Source organism: Eptesicus fuscus, chromosome 9, assembly GCF_027574615.1.
Source record: "Eptesicus fuscus isolate TK198812 chromosome 9, DD_ASM_mEF_20220401, whole genome shotgun sequence".
NCBI classification, from domain to species: Eukaryota; Metazoa; Chordata; class Mammalia; order Chiroptera; family Vespertilionidae; genus Eptesicus; species Eptesicus fuscus.
Window position 1 is genome coordinate 25598954 of NC_072481.1, and position 18089 is coordinate 25617042.

General features: G+C 59.9%; 1 protein-coding gene and 1 non-coding gene across 2 annotated transcripts in view; one reads left to right on the plus strand and one right to left on the minus strand.

Moving 5' to 3' along the window:
- The window catches only part of BMP8A (bone morphogenetic protein 8a), a 28694-nt gene extending 12266 nt beyond the window's left edge, over window positions 1-16428 (plus strand). Inside the window, exons 2-7 of the mRNA XM_054720466.1 lie at window positions 1058-1247; window positions 1622-1770; window positions 9503-9703; window positions 10496-10575; window positions 11117-11227; window positions 13204-16428. Coding sequence (XP_054576441.1) covers window positions 1058-1247; window positions 1622-1770; window positions 9503-9703; window positions 10496-10575; window positions 11117-11227; window positions 13204-13353 — 881 coding nt within the window. The 3' untranslated portion in view covers window positions 13354-16428. The remainder of the gene's footprint in view (window positions 1-1057; window positions 1248-1621; window positions 1771-9502; window positions 9704-10495; window positions 10576-11116; window positions 11228-13203) is intronic.
- A 927-nt stretch (window positions 16429-17355) lies between these two features.
- LOC114235066 (U6 spliceosomal RNA) lies at window positions 17356-17461 on the minus strand. Its single transcript, XR_003621248.1, has one exon. It is a non-coding gene; the product is annotated as a U6 spliceosomal RNA (small nuclear RNA).
- Window positions 17462-18089: the final 628 nt, after the last annotated feature.

Genomic DNA, 18089 nt, shown 5'->3' on the forward strand with positions numbered 1-18089 from the left:
GTCCCCCTCCAGCCCGTGCTTCACCCCACCTCCACGCACAGCTTCCACACCACACCCTGCTCCCTGCTGCCCCGGAGCCCTGGCCCCCCACTGGCCAGAGGCACGGCCATGCTCCTAGGCTGGAACTCCAATGCTCCTCAGTCAGGCCACCGCCAGCCTCACAGCCCGTACCCCACCCCTCTGATCTGTGGGTGGCCCTGGCCCACTCAGCCTGTGCATTCCATGTCCCCTCTGCCTAGAAGGTCCTCCCTGCCACCTCCCCACCTGCCCAGATGTCATCCCACCCTCTGAGGCCAGTTCAGAGGTCACCTCCTCCAGGAAGCCCGCTCAGATCCCACCACACCACGGGACCTCCGACTCCCCAGCACGGACTGGGCCTCCCAGCAGCTGTCACTCCCACCTTGCCTCTTGTTCCTCCCATCTCTCCCTCTGCCCTCCCTCCTCCTCCACCTTGCTGCAAGAGGACCCTGCACCCTTGCGCCCTTTGCTGTGTTTTATGGCTGTTGTCTCCCTGTCTGTGCTGTCAGCTCTCAGCTCCAGGCCTTTGCTCACAGTGGTCCCTTCCTCTGCAGCATCTTTGTCCCATGACCTCGGGGTGAATTCACTGTCACCCCTCAAGGCCCAGCTCTGATGTCAGCTGTGAGCGCTCACCGTCCCACATCCCATCCGCACACCTGGGTGGGCTCTGAAGTGCACTCAGTCATGCCCCCACCGCCACTCGGCCCTTCTCCTTGGCTCTGAAGTCCATCTCCAAGGAGGGACCTGTCCTCTCTGCCTCATCTGTGGGCCCAGAGACAGAGGGGGCTGGGCCGGACCTGCTGGGTGGAGGCTTGGGGGCCAGAAATGGGAGCTGCCTTGTTGGCCCCCCGGTGCATCAGGTGCTGTGCTGGGCACCTCCCTGCAGGGCTGCGGGCCCTCAGCACTGGGGGCAGAGCCTGTGGGCAGGCCCATTCCCCAGGGAGGAAATGCCTCTCCCAGGCTGCCCAGGCCCCTGGCTCCCCGGGCCCTGCCACCCAGGAGCCCGAGCCAGGAGCGAACAGCCCGCTTTGTCTTGCAGTGGAGCTCGACCGCTCCCCGGGCCACCAGGAGCCCCACTGGAAGGAGTTCCGCTTTGACCTGACCCAGATCCCGGCGGGGGAGGCGGTCACAGCTGCCGAGTTCCGGATTTACAAGCTGCCCAGCGCCCACCTGCTCAACAGGACCCTCCACGTCAGCATGTTCGAGGTGGTCAGAGAGCGGGCCAACAGGTGCTGCCCCCACCCCGCCTCCCGGTCAAACTCTGTGGGTGTGTCCGGCCCAGCCCTGGGGGACAGACAGGGGCTTCCTGGGTGCACCCCATCTGAGAGGAAGGATGCTTGACCAAGGCCCTGGCACCCTGGCTTCAACCCCCTCCCTGCTGTCCAGGCTGTGGGACCTTGGACGGGTCACTGAGTTCCCAAGCCTCAGTTTCCCCATCTGTCCCCGGGGGCAGCAGCACCTTCCTAGGTAGATCCAGTGAGATAGGCAGAGGCGCCCAGCTCAGGGCCAGGAGGGTCGACGCCCCAGGAGCGGTCCCAGGTGGGCACAGGAAGCACGAAGGCAGCTGTGCCGGCTTCGGTTAATTGTTCTTTCGTATCCACAGGGAGTCTGACTTGTTCTTTTTGGATCTTCAGACGCTCCGAGCTGAGGACGAGGGCTGGCTGGTGCTGGACGTGACAGCAGCCAGTGACCACTGGTTGTTGAACCGCAGCAAGGACCTGGGACTCCGCCTCTACATGGAGACAGAGGACGGTAAGGACGGGCCAGGCCGCGCACCTTCTCCGCGGCTCCGATCAGAGGGCCGGTTGCATCCCAGCTCTGCAGCTTTCTACCTGTGACCTCGCAGGTTCCTTACCCCCCAAGCCCGTTTTCTCACCTGTGGGAGGAGCATTCAGGCATTCTCTCATCCACAGGTGTTTAGGGGCGGAGCCTCCTTCATCCCAGGCAGTGGGCGTAGAGAGCCCGAAGGTGGGCCCCAGATCGCGTGTGTGACTACGTCAGGGGCCGCGTGGCGGGAGCAGAGGGGTGAAGGAGAGGTGGGAAGGAGAGGAGCTGAGAGAGGCAGGCAGCGGGCATTCTGCGTTAGGGGAAACCAGCGTAAGGGGTGGAGTGTTTAGGGAGCTGCTTGAATGTCACAGCAGTGGAGGACGGAGGGTCTGAGTTAGCTTTCCATGGAAGATCCCTCAGGAGGTGTGGCATCACTCCCACCCCTTAGTGTGGGCAGCCCCTAGTGACGGGCTTCCCTGAGGGCAGTGTGTCGGGGGAGGGGAGGTAACTGGACGGTGGGAAAAGCTGACCAGCACCCCCTCCGCCAGGCCATCAAGGCTCCTATGGAAGCTCATGGGGCTCTCGTGTACCCTGGGTATGAGGGGAGGGGAGGGCTCTGCTCGGGGGTCTTCTCCCCAAACCCACGACCCCAGTGTCGCCATGAGAAAAACATCAGACAAACCCGTATTGAAGGGCAGCCTGCAGAATGCCTGAACGGGCAAGGTCATCAAAAACGAGGGCAGCCTGAGAATTGCCACAGCCCAGAGGTGCCTGAGGCGTTGTAATGGCTCAGTGCCCTGTGGGATCCCGGATGGGATCCTGGAGAGAAAAAGGACCTTGGGGAAAGCGGAATAAGTGAAATCTCAATAAATCATGCTGTTTAGGTAAGAAGGTATCAATATTGGCTTATTAGTTGTGACAAAGGTACCATAGTAATTGAAATTTAACATTTCCCAGGGGACACTGTGTCTGGGTATAGGGGAATTCTCTGTATAAGTACCTTTGCAATTTTTTGTACATCTCAACTATTGTAAAGTAAGAGCTTTATTTACTGTCTGCATAAAGTGAGCACCCTGACCTCAGCGAGAGGTGTAAGCTGTGGGGCAGAGTGCAGGGAAGCCAGAGAGGCCCGGCAGCCGGTGTCCCAGGGAGAGCTGGGGGCGGGCTGGTAGCAGCGGAAATGGAGACAAGTGGGTAGAGGGATCGGGAATAAAGTGGACGGAGCCATTGGATTTTTTTTAAAATTACAGTTTACATTCCATATTATTTTCTATTAATCTAAGTGGACAGCTTGGTGGTTAGACAATCATATACTTTACAGCCTTCCCCAGGTATTTCCAGTACCCACCTGACACCATAGCTGGTTATTACAATAGTATTGACTGTATTTCCTATGCTGTACTTTACATCCCGTGACTATTTGAATTTTTTTTATTGACTGATTTTAGAGAGAGGGAGAGAGATAGAGACATCAGTGTGTTGTTTCCTTATTTATGCATTAATTGGTTGCCTCTTCTATGAGCCCTGACCGATGGGAGGGAAGCCTTGGCCGATGGGGACAATGCTCTAACCAGCGGAGCCACCCAGTCAGGGGCTGTAACTACCAGTCTGCACTTCTTAATCCCTCCCCTTTCACCCAGCCCCCAGCCCCCAATTCCCCTCCCCTCTGGCAACCATCAGTCTGCTCTCTGTGTGCCAGTGGGTTTTTAAAATATATCCTTTTTTCCTCCCCTGAGTTGGGGAAATAGCAGAGGGGCAGGTTTGAGGTGGGGGATGAAGAGTTCTCTCTGGCCCTGATATCACTGATAGCCCTGGCTGAGGTCCATAAAAATGTCGCTCCAGGAGAGGTGCATGCTGGGGACACAGGTTAGGGAACCAGTGAAATATAAACGTGGGGTTAGAGCCTTGAAACTGGGCCGGCACCTGGGAAAGGAGTTCAGCGATGGAGCCGGAAAGGGACCTGCGACTGAGTCTTCCCCTGAGGGGCGCGCCCTGGGGACCTTTGTGGGCCCCGGAGCTAGAGTCAGGCCATTCCCTGGGGCTGTCCACCTTTGGGGATGAAGCGGGCAGGGGGTGGGGAGGCGTGGCGCCTTGGGTCAGAGAGGGAGGCTGGGTGGAGTGGCGGCCCCAGCCCGAGCCCTCCCTGCTCTGACGCGTGGCCTGGGGCGCACATGGCCAGCCGCTGCCTGTCCCTGGTGGCCCCGTCCTGGCGGGCTCCTGGCCGCAGTGCTCAGGGGCTGTGTCCCCACCGGCTGCTCAGGGTCCTCACGGGCCAAGGGCTGCCTGTGCGGCTTCACCATCAGCGCTTGTGCCCGCGCCAAATTCTCAGGGACCCATGGAGGCTGTGGAGGGCATCTCTGATGGGGTGAGAATCATGGTTGGGGCTTTGGGCTCAGTGCGATTCCGGAGAACGTTAGGGGCGCTGCTCAGACCCCAGTGAGCACTTGACTGTGATCAGCAGCAACGTGGGCGTGGACCACTTCGGGCTGGGCCTTCACTGGCGGCCAAGCAGATGACCCGCATCGCGTGGTCTGCTCCGCATGGGCCGGAACACGCTCTATGAGCACCACTTCTTGGCGGGTGAGCTGGAGCTGGAGGTGACCCCAGGGCCCTTTGGCTGAGCGCATCCATGCAGGCGGGGCTGGGGTGCCGCCTTGGACACGCCCAGGGCCAGCGGGACTCTGGTTCAGGAAGGAGGCGCCCCATCAGGTACGACCACGAGGCAGTGGCCGTCAGGAGTCAGCCCAGCGAGGGGAGGCGCGTCACAGGAGCTCTGTCCTTGGAGCGGCCATCACCCGGATGTTGCTTCGGTGAAAGGGGGGAAGGCTATCTCCAGGGGGAGCGCCAGGAAGTTCAACCTGCCCACGTGCAGAGCTGCCGGAACCCCCGTGGTGGAGGTTGAGGAAATGGTGGGTGTGGGGTCATTTGCCCCAGAAGACATTCATGTAGGTCACATGGTACAGGGGGAAAGTCTGAGAAAAGAGTTGAGTGGTTAACAATCCGGAAAGAGAAAGATGGAAAAGCTAAGTCTTCGGATGATGTAACAGCTCAAATCATCAAGCGGGACGATCTGGGATTGAGGATGGCATGTATGCCAGCGTGGGCATAGGAACCCTTCTGGCCAGCAACTACATCTGTCCCAATGTAGCTGTTCACCTTCACAGCGAAGATGGAGTCCCAGGCGCGGCTCCATGTCCACTGGGAGGAGGTGGGTGCAGATCTCATCAGTGCTGGCAAGCAAACCGCCATCATCCTTCCCAGGAGCTGTTTTCTCTCCAGCGATGACTCATTTGCTATGATCGAGGGGGACACATCCACCTAACTGTGCTAGGACCACGCAGGTTTCCAAGTATGGTGACCGGCTACCCGGATGACCCCGGAAAGAAGGTGCAGGGAATGGGGGTGCGGTGGACTTGGTGTCCAGGGTCAAGACGAAGTAGTGCTCTCCATGGAGCACTGCCCAAGGCCAACAAACCCCAAATCTTGGAGAAGTTCTCGATACCCCGCCTGGGAAGGGTGCGTGGACGCAGTCCTCATGGAAAAGGCCGGTGACGTGCACAGAGGGAGGACTGGCGCGGTTGCGCTCTGGGAAGGCCTCACCGAGGACATCAGGAAGAGCGCGGGGAGCGCCTCGCCCTGTGACCCCAGGCCAGGCCCTGCAGCAGCTCCCAGCCCACCGGGAGGAGCTGCTCACAGAGGCTGGTCTTTCACTTTAGCCTCCGGGTCTCATCCCGAGGAGGAGGAAGTCCGGGATCACAAGCGTCCATTTCACAGGCAGCCTGACCGTGTCCTCCTGGCCCCTCAGGCTTTCTGCCACAGAAAGACGGTTCTCTCAAGAGGGAAGTGACTTCAACAAAACCGAAGGAAAGCAGGCGTTGATCCGTGTGCTCTGTGGCCTCAGAAAGCGCTGCTGCAGGCGTCCGGGACTCAGACCTCTTCACTGTGATTCTCCATGAAAGCTGTGCAGCGGGCGGTGACCCACAGGAAGGTTTCTTCCCCCATGAACGTGGGGAGATGTCCAGGGAGGGAGTGACCACCCAGAGGAGGGCAGAGGCGCCACTTTATATCCCATGGAGATACACAGTGTGGACGTCCGCCCTGCTGCCGTGGCTCCGCTGGTTGGAGCGTCTTCCCATGACGGAAGGGCAGCGGGTTTGATTCCTGGTCGGGGCACGTACCCAGGTTGCAGATTCGATCCCTGACCCGGGCACGTATGGCAGGCAAGTGATCAGTGTTTCCCTCACATCGATGTTTCTCTCTCTCTGCCTCCATTCCTCTCTCTAAAATCCATAAAAACACATCCTCACGTGAGGATTGAAATAATAATAATAACAGTAATAATAATGCAATTTATAAACAGGCTAGGGCAGTGGTCAGCAAACTCATTAGTCAACAGAGCCAAATATCAACAGTACAACGATTGAAATTTCTTTTGAGAGCCAAAGTTTTCAAACTTAAACTTCTTCTAATGCCACTGCTTCAAAATAGACTTGCCCAGGCCGTGGTATTTTGTGGAAGAGCCACACTCAAGGGGCCAAAGAGCTGCATGTGGCTCGCGAGCCGCAGTTTGCCGACCACGGGGCCAGGGCATTACAATCCCCCCAAAAAATGTCAGTTTGTGACAGGAAGACATGCTGTCTAAAGGAAAGATTTTCTCCTTTGGCCCTTCTGACTTTTCTGCTGGGCCTTTCATTTTGTTGCTAAATTTAGTTTCCCGTAGCCTCACCTCTTCCCCACACGCCTCCTCCTCGTAGCTAAGTGGATGCCTCCAGAAGGAGAGGAAGACCACCGTGGTGGGCAGACTGGTCATGGAGTGCTGACGGGGAGAGGCTGTTGGTGCCACCGGGGTTTCCTCCATAAATAGTCCACCAAGGGCTGTGGCTGATGATGGGAGGAGTTCTAGAAAGCTACCGATGGACTCAGGTGGGCTTTCTCACCTTGACTCATAGTGCTCCTGTGTCCTGAGCAGACACTCTGTCCTCCCTCCCTGTTGTGGAGCCTGAGCCGGCCTCTTGTTAATATTCTCTGTAATCCAAGAGGGGCTTGAGGTATTTCATCCTGACTCCTTAGTCTCAAAGACTTAGAAAAAAGTGAGTTTGTATGTGTGTGTTTGGAGGGGGAGAAGGGGGAATCTGGCGGCGGCTTTAAGCATCCCCCCTTCGCCCCCCCCCCCCCCACCACACACACACACACACACACACACACACGTGGAACTTGCACTTCCTAAGCATGGCTCTAGGGGGCGCACAACCAACATGAGCCCCTGGGTAAGAGCAGGAAGTTCCAGCTGGTCAAGGAAGGCCTTTCAGGGAGGCCTCGTAGGGCCTCATCCCCAGGAAGGGACAGGTCCTGGGATGGAGAGGTGGGAGGCAGTGCTCACTGGGGGGCAGAGGCCAGGGACCATGGCCAGATGGGGTGGGTGGGATGGAGTAGACACCTTGGGGGCTTCTGGGCAGATGTGCCCTGGGAGTGGGGAACGTCCCAGCCGCAGTGTGGAACAGGCCGAGGTTCCCAGGGGCCGACAAGTTCCAGGCTGTTGAGCAGTAGAAAGGAGGAAAAGGACTGAGTTTCCCATCCTCACGCGATGACGTCACCTAAGGGACCAAAGCAGACCAGGTCCACAGCTGGGATTCCCTCCAAGGTTTCCACCAGGCATCCCCAGTGACCTTCAACGTGGCACCAGGGTCACATCCATGACTTCAGGCTGAGGTGGAGCAGGGGCTGCAGGTGGCACCCAGAGCAGAAGGAAGCCTGGGGGAGAGCTTGGCCTGGCACAGTTGGGGAGGCGCCTGAATGAGGACAGGATAGGGCAGGTGAGCTGCCCAGACATCGGGCTCTGACGGGCAGGCTCAGAAATGGGTGAGGAAGGCCTTTCAGGGACCTTGAACAGGTGCTGCTCCCCTGGGGCCACCTGCTCAGAGAAGCAGCGTCTCCCATCCTGCGTGGCCCACAGCCCCAGGCATGTCCTCCGGGCCCCAGGGGGCAGGGCTGTCCAGGGAACAGGGACCCGGCAGCGGCACACACAGGCTGGAGGGCTGCTGGGCCCCAGGCGCCCCTGAGTCGGCCAGGCCGTGGCGCTCACTCCAGAGCCACCTGATGACAGGCGCCCATCTGCTCGTGGCTCCGTGGCCGCCTTGTCCTGGCCTCACTGGCCTGTCCCCTCTGCTCGCAGAGCTTCCATGTGGCCTGTGTCCTGTGTCCTCGTGGTTCCCCTGTGTCCCCCTGACTGCCACTTGCCATGACCCAAACTCTCCCAAATGCTTCTGTCTGGGCTCCTTCCAGCAACAGCGTTGGCAGCTTCAGCCTCCTGTCTTAGCAGGTTCAGTCCTGCCTGGAGCCTCTGATGTCATAGGTCAAAGGTTGGTCTTAGGATTCATTAGGTGTTCGATTCACTAAGGCCCCTGGACACAGGTCTAAAGCACAGCTGTTTAAGAGCTGACCTTTGAGCAGGAGTGTGGGTGGGGCAGGCAATGTCCTTGGCCTGTGTGTCTAATGGAGGGTCATGTTAGACCTGCTAATGGCACAAGTGTATGTACCTACGTGTGTGTGCATCTGCACACTGTAATGTAAATGCTGCACACTGTATATGTAAATGCATGCATGTGTGTTTATGTACAGACATGGGTGTGCATGCATGTGTGTTTATGTACAGACATGGGTGTGCATGCATGTGTGTTTATGTACAGACATGGGTGTGCATGCATGTGTGTTATGTACAGACATGGGTGTGCATGTATGTGTGTGTCCGTGTTGCAGCATTGAGGGGAATGCACACGGAAGTGGAAGGGTGGTCACTGTGTTTGAGAAACAAACATGAGTTGGTGCTCACACTCCTGCTAACATTCCACAGGAAAAGAAAATGAAGAGCTTCTATCTCATTCTCTTCTTTGTAACAAAGGCCAGGAAGTCACCTAAACGTCTGGCGATAAGCTAATCTCTAAGTGAATTCTGGTGTGTGAGGGACAGTTTTCCTCAAAAGGCTGCCCACAGCTGTTCCATTGCTGCGACGGTGAAAGCATCGCGAGGTCACGAGGGACAGGAAGAGGCCAGGAAGAGGGGTTCCGGTGGAGTGGACAGGGCAGGGCTGAGGAGCGTTTTTCACAGCGGCCTCAGTCTTGGAGGCCGTGGGTAAAATCCATGTTTCTAGACTCGCCATTCCGCGGGCGGAGGCCCCAGTCACGTCCCTGCCCGCAGACCCTTCTTTCTTAACCACGACCCGGGCCTGTGGACAAGAACCTGGGCTCTGGATCAGACCGGCCGGGCTAAAGCCGGGCTCCGGGACTTTGGTCCAGTGTCTCCGCCCACTGACCTGTCCGTCTGCGGCGTCAGGACGCAGGGAGGCCTGCTCTCGGGCAGGGTGAGCACGGCCACGCCTGGCAGCTGCGCCCGTCAGCCGGGTGTCCTCAGTCCCGGGACATCCCCGGGAGGAGGCGGGAAGGGAGGCCTCAGGCCAGGAGTCCTCAGACCGAGGTGGGAGGCCGCCGTGTGGCTCTGACGTCACTCACGCTGACCCCGGTTCGCGAGGCCTCCTCCGCGGCCTCCTCAGACCCGCGGCCGGGGCTGGGGCGGGACGTGGACTCCGGCCTTCGGATGAGGGGAGCCAGGCCCGGGGCCGCCTCAGGTCCTCAGCCTTCATGCTCCCGGGCCCCGGCAGAGCTGCTGCTGTGCCCTCTGCAGAGCCATGCCCTCGGTGACCCCTCTCTCCTCTCTGTCTCAGGGCACAGCGTGGATCCTGGCCTGGCCGGTCTGCTGGGGCGACGGGCACCGCGCGCCAAACAGCCTTTCGTGGTCACGTTTTTCAGGGCGAGCCCCAGCCCCAGCCCCATCCGGGCCCCTCGGGCAGTGAGGCCCCTGAGGAGGCGGCTGCTGAAGAAGACCAACGAGCTGCCGCAGCCCAACAAGCTCCCGGGGATCTTTGGTGAGGTCCGGGCGCCGGCCCGAGGCTGTAGGCCCAGCACCAGTGGTGGTGGCAGAACCTTCTGGCCCTCACAAGGGGCCAGGCCAGTGGTCACCCTCCAGCCCCCTCCTGACACCTCCCTTGCCCCCTGCCCCCGGTGGACCGGCCATGCCCTGTCTCTCAGGCCTCCCTGCCTCCGAGGTCCCTTCCGTGCCTCCCCCGGCTCCCCAGGCCCTCCCCGAGCCCCGTCAGAATCAGGTGCCCTTCCTCCGGGCAGCACCGCCCCGTGCCCGCGGCTCTCTCCCAGGCTCCCTTCGGGATGCACAATTGTAGGCGAAGGTCTCCCCACCAGGCGAGACCCTCGGAATGGGGGAACGGGCCTCACCCGGCCCTGTGCCTCTGTTCCTTTCATGGGAGTCAGCCCCCTGTTTGGCCTCAGCATGAGCCACCGGACCTGTGCAGGGTGTGGAGGACGGTGGGGGGAGGGCAGGAGCGTCTCGGGAGGGAAGGAGGGGATGCCACCGCCTGGTGGCAGAAAGGCCCCGGCTGTTCATTGAGCATCAGGAGGCCCACGGGCTGCAGTCGGGCGGCTGGGCGGGCAGGGCTTCCTCGGGAGCCCCTGGGAGCATCGAAGGCTCTTGAGTTGGCCGACACCAGCAGAGCCGCAGGGACGGGCTCTGTGGGACCCAGCGGCGTGGTTCCCCATCATTCACTTGTCCCCCAAATGTGCCCCGAGGGCGTCCCCGCCCGGGCGCCCCGGGCCAGCGGCACAGAGCAGGCCCAGGAGAGACCTCGCACCGTCTGTCCCCGCAGATGGCGCCCACGGCTCCCACGGTCGGCAGGTGTGCCGTCGGCACGAGCTCTATGTCAGCTTCCAGGACCTCGGCTGGCTGGTAATGTCTGCTCTCCCCTCTCTCTTAAATGACGACCCCGCCTGAAGGTCAAGTGTGTCTCCGGGAGGGGGTAGACTTGGGTTTTTTGGGTTTTTTCATGTATTATTTTCTTCTGGGTTTTCCCAGTGTTCTAAAAGGAGAATGTGTTACTTTTTGGTGAAAAGGTGCTTTTTGGTAAAAACTGTGAAAATGGAGACAACTTGCCTCCTGGGCCATAAAATGTCAGGCTACAAAGGACCCCGAGGCCAGGCTGGCCGAGCCTCTGTGCCTTTGCAGGACAGCAGCTGCGGGAGGCGTGGGGCGGGGCAGCAGGAGGACCACCCCGAGGACCACAGAGCTGTTCCCAGCCCTGTCCGCTGAGGGTCTTGGGGTGGATGCCAGGCTTCGGGGGGCGGGGGGCTGCTCAGGAGGGGCTGAGGGTGAGTGACAGGTCCCTGAGGCGGAGGGAGGGAGGGTGAGGGGCAGCCCTGAATCCTCCTGTGACAGGTGCTAGTGGGAGGGGCCACATGGTGGGACTCACCTTCTTCCATTCCCCACCCAGGACTGGGTCATCGCCCCCCAAGGCTACTCAGCCTATTACTGTGAGGGGGAGTGCTCCTTCCCGCTGGACTCCTGCATGAACGCCACCAACCACGCCATCGTGCAGTCCCTGGTCAGTACCCAGCCTGTGCTGCCCGGCCCCGGGGAGGGTGCGCTGAGGAGAGGGGCTCGGGCAGCCTGGAGGGGAATGGGGGCGCCTGCTCGGTCTCTCGGAGGTTCTCACGTGGAACCTCGGCTGAGTGCACGTGTCATTCAACCCCCACACTGTGCAGGAGCTGGTCCCTGTGTGGCCAGCCTGCGTCTGCAGACTCACTGCTGGTGCACACACTCATGCACACACTCACACACACACACACACACACGTGTGCACACATGCACAGGGGGACCTGCAGGTATGTGTGGTGGTCACATGCACACACCCACAGAACAGACATGCATCCAATCTGGGTGCCTGTGCACCCTGAACACTGTGCCCATGTGCACGGGATTGTTCAACCTCAAGTGACACATGCACACGGGGTGAGAGACAGGCGTGTGTGCTCACCACCCCTTCACGGTGAGTCGGGAGAGTCACCCACAGCCCTGAGCGCAGGGCTCTCCTCTCAGAAAGGCTGATCCCTGAGGGGCCCGGCTTCTCTCCCGGCTCCCAAGTCAGGACAGACCCTCCCGCTTCCCCACTTAGAGCCCATGGCCGGCACCCCGGGCGGTGTTGCCTGGTTCCTTTCACGTGGGCCTTTGAATGCCAAGCTCAGACACCTCATGTGGAGGCTGGGAAGTTGGGGAGCAGTGGCCCCCTGTCCAGTCTGGCCGACATCCCTGCCGAGGCCTCGGCTTCCCCAGTGGCTGCAGAGAGGCTCTGGGCCCCAAGCCAGCCCAGTGCCCGCTGACAGTGCTCCTGGCAGGCTGGCTCAGAGCTGGGGCTCCCGGGACAAGTGGGCATTGGGGAACAGGGACCGGACTGCCGGACGGGCCCCCATCAGAAAGCTTCACCCGGTTCTGCAGCCCCCGTAGGGCTGGGCTTCACCCGCGCCTGGGCCCTCGGAGCGGCCCCCACACCCACGGGTGGAAGCCGGTGTCCTTCCTCTCCTGCCCCAGAGCCCGGGGCCCGTCGGTGTGGGGCCCTGACCCGGAGCCCAGTGCTAACTCAGCTCATCCTGCCAAGTCGCAGGATAAATATTTGTGTGGAGGCCGAAGTAGCTCCACAATCAGGCTCTTTCTTGGTGGGGGAGCGGCTCAGGCAGAGGGAGCAGGCTCACCGCCCCTGGTCCGAGTCCTGCCCCAGCCCCGTGGCCTGTGTGCGCTGTTCCTTCATCTCCCAGAGTCACACTCGCCCGAGAAGCTGTCAGGAGGGGTGAACGGTGCTTTGAGAAATGACGGTGTTGAACCCCCAGGGGTGAACCTAGAATCCGAGGCTTTACCCAGTTGCTCCATGAACACTCTTGGGATCAGCCAGGAGGGGAGACAGGCCACAAACAAGGGCGTGGACAAGGCATGATCAGGGTCATTGCAGAAGCCCAGAGAAGCCCGGTCAGTGTGGCTCAGAGGTTGAGCGTCGACCCAGGAACCAGGAGGTCACAGTTTGATTCTTGGTCAGGGCACGTGCCTCGGTTGAGGGATCGATCCCCAGTAGGGGACGTGCAGGAGGCAGCTGATCAATGATTCTCTCTCATCATTGATGTGCCTCTCTCTCTCTCCCTCTCCCTTCCTCTTTGAAATCAATAAAAACATTTTTTTTAAAAAAAAGCCAAGAAGAGGGAAGAGTGGAGGGGAGTCCTGGGGGGGTGGGGGGGGGGGAGAGGGGCGGTGCTGCAGGGGCCTCAGGCATAGGGACCTGCCATCAGGTGCATTGTGTGCTGGGGACCAGCAGGGCCCTCAGGTCTGAGGGGAGTGGGCGTGGCAGGGAGCTGACAGGTGCCCAGGCTGTGCCCTAAGGGCCCAGGGCAGGGAAGGGGTCAAGGAGAGCAGATTTCCACATCACACCTGCCCTGGCTATGGCTGGAGGTGGGAGGGTCGGGAGGCCAGGCGCTGGGCGGGTCCTGGAGAAGGCCCCAGTGCTCACGCTCTGCCTGCCGCCCCCTCCCTGGCCAGGTGCACCTGATGAAGCCAGACGCCGTGCCCAAGGCGTGCTGCGCGCCCACCAAGCTGAGCGCCACCTCCGTGCTCTACTATGACAGCAGCAACAACGTCATCCTGCGCAAACACCGCAACATGGTGGTCCAGGCCTGCGGCTGCCACTGAGGCCCTGCCGGCCGCTGCAGCACCTCCCGCCGGGGTCAGCCCCGCTCCAGAGGCTGAGACCCTCAAATGCCACCATAGCTCTGGAGGGGCCGAAGGGAGGGCTCTCATATCTGCCCCCATCCAGCCAGGGTCTGGTCGGTCCTCTTCAGGCCCCTGGCCCCTTCCCCAGGATCTGTGGTTTGTCCCACCCCAACCTGTAGGGACGGATGCACATAGCAGCCATGGTGTCAGCGCAGGAGGCCTATCTTAGGACTGTCCTTGGCCTTCGTGGCCCGTACTGTGGACGACCCAGGCCAGTCTGAGTGGATGACTGGCTGGTTGGGCCAGGGTTCTGGGGTGGGAGCAGGGCGTGTCCCTTCCCAGGATAACTTGGGCATTTCCAGGGCCTCGTTAGACACGTGCCTGTCCTCAGTAGTGAGCACATCAGAAAGAACAAGCCGGATGGGCTCATGCCCTGGGCCTGCCCTCCTGCCTGGAGAGGTGTGACTCCCAGAGAAGCAAGAAATCTCAGGGGCTTCCAGTTCCCTCACTGCCCCCCTGTGGGGCTCAGCACTGGACAAAGGTAACTCCTGGCAGAAGCAAGGACAGACTCGCAGAGTCTCAGCAGACGCGCAGCACAGACCTCACCACTGCCCGGCCTCTCGCCGTGGCCGTCAGTGAGCACCCGGGTTCTTTCCCCGCTGAACGTGGACAGGGTCTCAAAAACCTCAACACAAACCGTTCGGAGTTGAAACGAACCGGTTTCCGCTCCTCCCATGCTAAGGAGCAATGCATCCCCGGAGCAGAGGGCTCAGGTCACCTCTGGCCAGGCATGGGGCAAGGGGGGCCACTGTCGGTGTCTGCCGGAGTCTAGAAGGTAAGGACAGCCTGGTCACCTGTGTCCTGTTTCTTGGGGCCTGTGAGCCAAAGAAAGGCCCCTGTCCCAGGGGAGTGACAGGCAGTAATTAGGGTGAGCTGGGTGGGAAGGTTCCCGGAAACCACTGTTCTCCTTGGAGCAGCCGAGGCAGTGGGAGTGTTTATTTGATTTCTGACTTGCTAACCCTGTAATTTACCTGCTGGAGCAGACAGTCCAGCTGCCTGAACCCTGAAATACTGTGTCGTTAATAGCAGATCCTGGGCCCACCCCAGCCCACAGGCACAGCCCACAGAGGCAGAATGACCCGTGTGCCCAAGGACGCGCATCCCTGGGGTCCACTCTGCACCCTGAGGACGGGCCCCGGGAGAGCAGGTCTGGGGCAGGGGTGGAGGCTGGGCGAGGCTGCAGGGCAGCAGCCCCCATACCTGGACTGGGAGGTCCTCAGAGTGAGTGCCGAGGAAGAGGCCCTCTCCGTGTACACAGATGGGCCCAGACTGCCTGGAAGGCAGGGAGCTCCCCACTCGCCGGGCTTCGAGCTCAGGCTGGCAGGGATCGGACCCGGCATCGGCGGGAGTGTCAGGAGATCCGTATTCTGGTTCCAACTCAGCCGGCCACTGACCTGCTTGCGGTCTGAAGCAGCCCCCTTCCCGATTCAGACTTGTTTCCCCTCCGTGTCGGGCCCACAGGACTCTCATCTCCCAAGGCCTTGGAGCCAGGGCACGTGCCTGCCACCCTCCCCTCGTCTCAGCCAGGTGCCCAGTGGCCAAGGACATGAGACCTGGACCTACCGAGCATCTCCCTCCTTTCAACACCAGGGCAGGGGAGGCCTGGAAACTGCCGACAGGTGTCAATATCTGGTCTCTGCCGTGCCTCAGACATAACTTGGCACAGTTCAGGGTGCCAGGAAAGTGCGTGAAATGAAGGTTTTAAAGATGCAGCCTGCCTCGCCCAGTGGAACAGGAATGAGACACGAATTCCTTTCTGCAGTAAAGCTGACAGTACAGCAGCCATGGCTTTCCTGAGACTTGTGGCACCTTCCGCCATCCAGGCGGCCACCATAGACGTCCAATGGAAAAGGCCTCGGGGAAGGGAGACGTCACAGACACAAAGCTGGAGGTGGCAGCGCTGGGTTGCCAAGGCCGCCTTGTTTGTCTGGTTGCCTGGCAGCCCAGGTTACATTCGAGGCTGCACATCAGAAGCATGAATGAGGGCGCCTCGGGCCCACTGACAGCCAAGTCAACGCTGACACAGGATGCGAAGGACAGGCGAGTGGGGCCACTCAGAGGGGGAAACTGCTGTCCTCAGCACCCCTCACCCTCCGACGCAGCCCTGGCCGATGCCAGCTTATCAGGCACAGCTCTCTTCTTTCATGTTTGTGGGGAAGTGGGTCATGTGCCCCGAGAAATTCCCTACAATTTCACAGGAAAGGAGGCTGTAACCCGGAGACAATAGGTTTGTAGCCAGACCTGGCACCAAACCTCGGCTCGGCCTCTTGTTAATCTGACTGAGCCATGTAACCTGTCAGAGGTCCTCCCTGTAGAAAGGGGTGTTGCTCCTGCCCTGGCTGTTCACAGCACTTAGCACATCTGAACATGTGTGTGCAGTGAGCAGCATGTTAGTGCTCTTCAAAATAATTTGCAAACGTGGGCCTCCATGGGTGCCTACTCACTCTTCCGAGTCTCAGGTCCACACCCGGACACCTGGAGCGCTGCTGTCTTCTCTTCAAAGCTGTGCTCTCCCCAAAACCCAAACTTGGTGAATTTTGTTTTAAACTTGGTAACCTCTCGGTGTGAGGGCGGGCTTGCGCCTCCCCTGCCTGCGGAGGAGCCCTGGCCAGCAGTGCCCACCCGCGGCCTCATGGGAAGTTGAAGGGAACAACTTTGTGGGTTTCTCTTCTTACTGGGAGCCCTGAGCAGCCATTTGACTCTCTGCTAAGTTTTCCCTCACTTAAGAAAATATTAATTACATGTATGCTGAGGAAATTTTTGAAAATAAAAATTAAAAAAAAAGAAAAATCGATATGAACAGACATAACCCCACCACAGAGAAAACGATCATTAATGATTCATCCAGTCTTTTTTATTGGCACATGTATGTCTTTATTCATAAGATACAGAAATTTTACAAAGTAAGGATCGTATTCTATGCACTGCTTGGTGATCTGACTTATTCAATTTATGATATATTCTGAAATTATTAAATATTCTTTGAAAACATAATTTAAGCAGCATCCCACATCTACACTTCTGTTTTCTCTTACAAACCAGGTCTCAGCAGCCCTCCCCAGAGGACGGGGGAGGAGACCACCCCTGCGTGGTTACTGGGCTGGCCCTGCCACCTCACCTGAGTCTCAGGGTCAACACCTGTACAAGGGTCATGGTGGACCCAGGGGTGGCTTCTGGGGAAGCCCTTGCACAGCCCGGGGGTGAGCAACCAGCACCCCATTGTCCCACCCACCAGCCTCCTGGCCAGTCTGCTGTTCCCACCTTCCCAGGACACCAGGGAAGCCCAGTGAGTGACGAGGTCCCCACAGCCTCTCCCTGGTCTCTCGGGGTGAGGCCAGCCCTCCCTCCTGGGGCCTGGCCAGCCTGCTCCATGTGGCAGCGTGTCACACCCAGACTAGCCACGCTGAGTCCGTCACACCAGCCCTGAATGGCTGCCATTCTCTGGCCTCCCTGCTGCCAGTCCTGACAGCCGTGACGGACCGCCGGTGAGCGGGACGCCTAGGCCAAGCAGCGAGGGTCTCTGCTGGGAATACTGTGGGCCGTGCAGCGGGCTCCCGATGCCAGAAGTGGGCTCGTCCATCCCTTTGCAGGCTCTGGCCTGGGACATGGGGCCACAGGCCAGCGGCTCCTCTCCTGCCCTCCCCTCCACGCTCAACCTCATCTCACCCCCAAATGAGAACCAGCCCAGCTCAGCCCCGCCCAGCAGTGCTGAATGCTGAGATTTGATTCAGAGCAACTAACAGGCAGCGGGGAGCAGCGGCAGCCCTGGAGGCTTCTGGGGCTCAGCCTCAGCATGAGAGGCTGTGAGGCGGCCTAGCCAGCCCAAACTGTTCAGGGTGAGAGGCTGGCCTAGCACAGGCTACAGCCCGTGGCACCCGACTTCAATTTCCAGGGGGAGGGGAGAAGGCTTCTTTTTCTTGGTTAAATATGGACTGCTTCGTGAATTTGCATGTCATCCTTGCGCAGGGGCCATGCTAACCTTCTCTGTATTGTTCAGGTTTAGCATATGTGCTGCTGACGTGAGCACAAGGCTTGTTGGTTGTGTCCCCAGCACCAGGCACAGTGCCTGGCAAAAGAAGGGCCCTGGGCACTCTGCGGTAACACAACTGTGGTCCCTGGCTCAGCGGCTGACAGAACCAGTAAATGGGCCCGAGACCGACTAGAGGACCCATTAGACTCAAGACCAGCAGGTGTGGGAGCAGAAATGGAGTCTGGCTAACCCAACCTGCCTGTCTGGTACCAGGAGGGGAAAGCGGCCAGCGGCACTTCTGCACCCGCGCTGACCTCCGCTGCTCTGCCTGGCCCCACGAGGGTGCCTCAGGGACAGCTGGGAGGAGGGAGCCGCAGGGGAGGTGCAGGACAGTGACAGCTGCAACCTCCGAAAATGCTGGGACCTGGCTACCAGCCAGCAGTACAGGAACCAGGGTTTATTTTACCAGAAAAAAGGCCACACGCAGCCGTCCCGGTGGGGAGGGTGGCGCCTGTGCGGGCTCCGGCCCGCGGCCTCACTGGGGAAGAGCCAGAGGAAGGCCAGGCCGCGCCCGCAGAGGAGCTGCTCCACGCTGACCCCGAGGCCCCGGCACAGACCCCGTGTCACAAGTGCGGGTCCCGGGCGGCCGGGTCCCGGATGGCGGGCTGTGCGGAGAAAGCGCCTC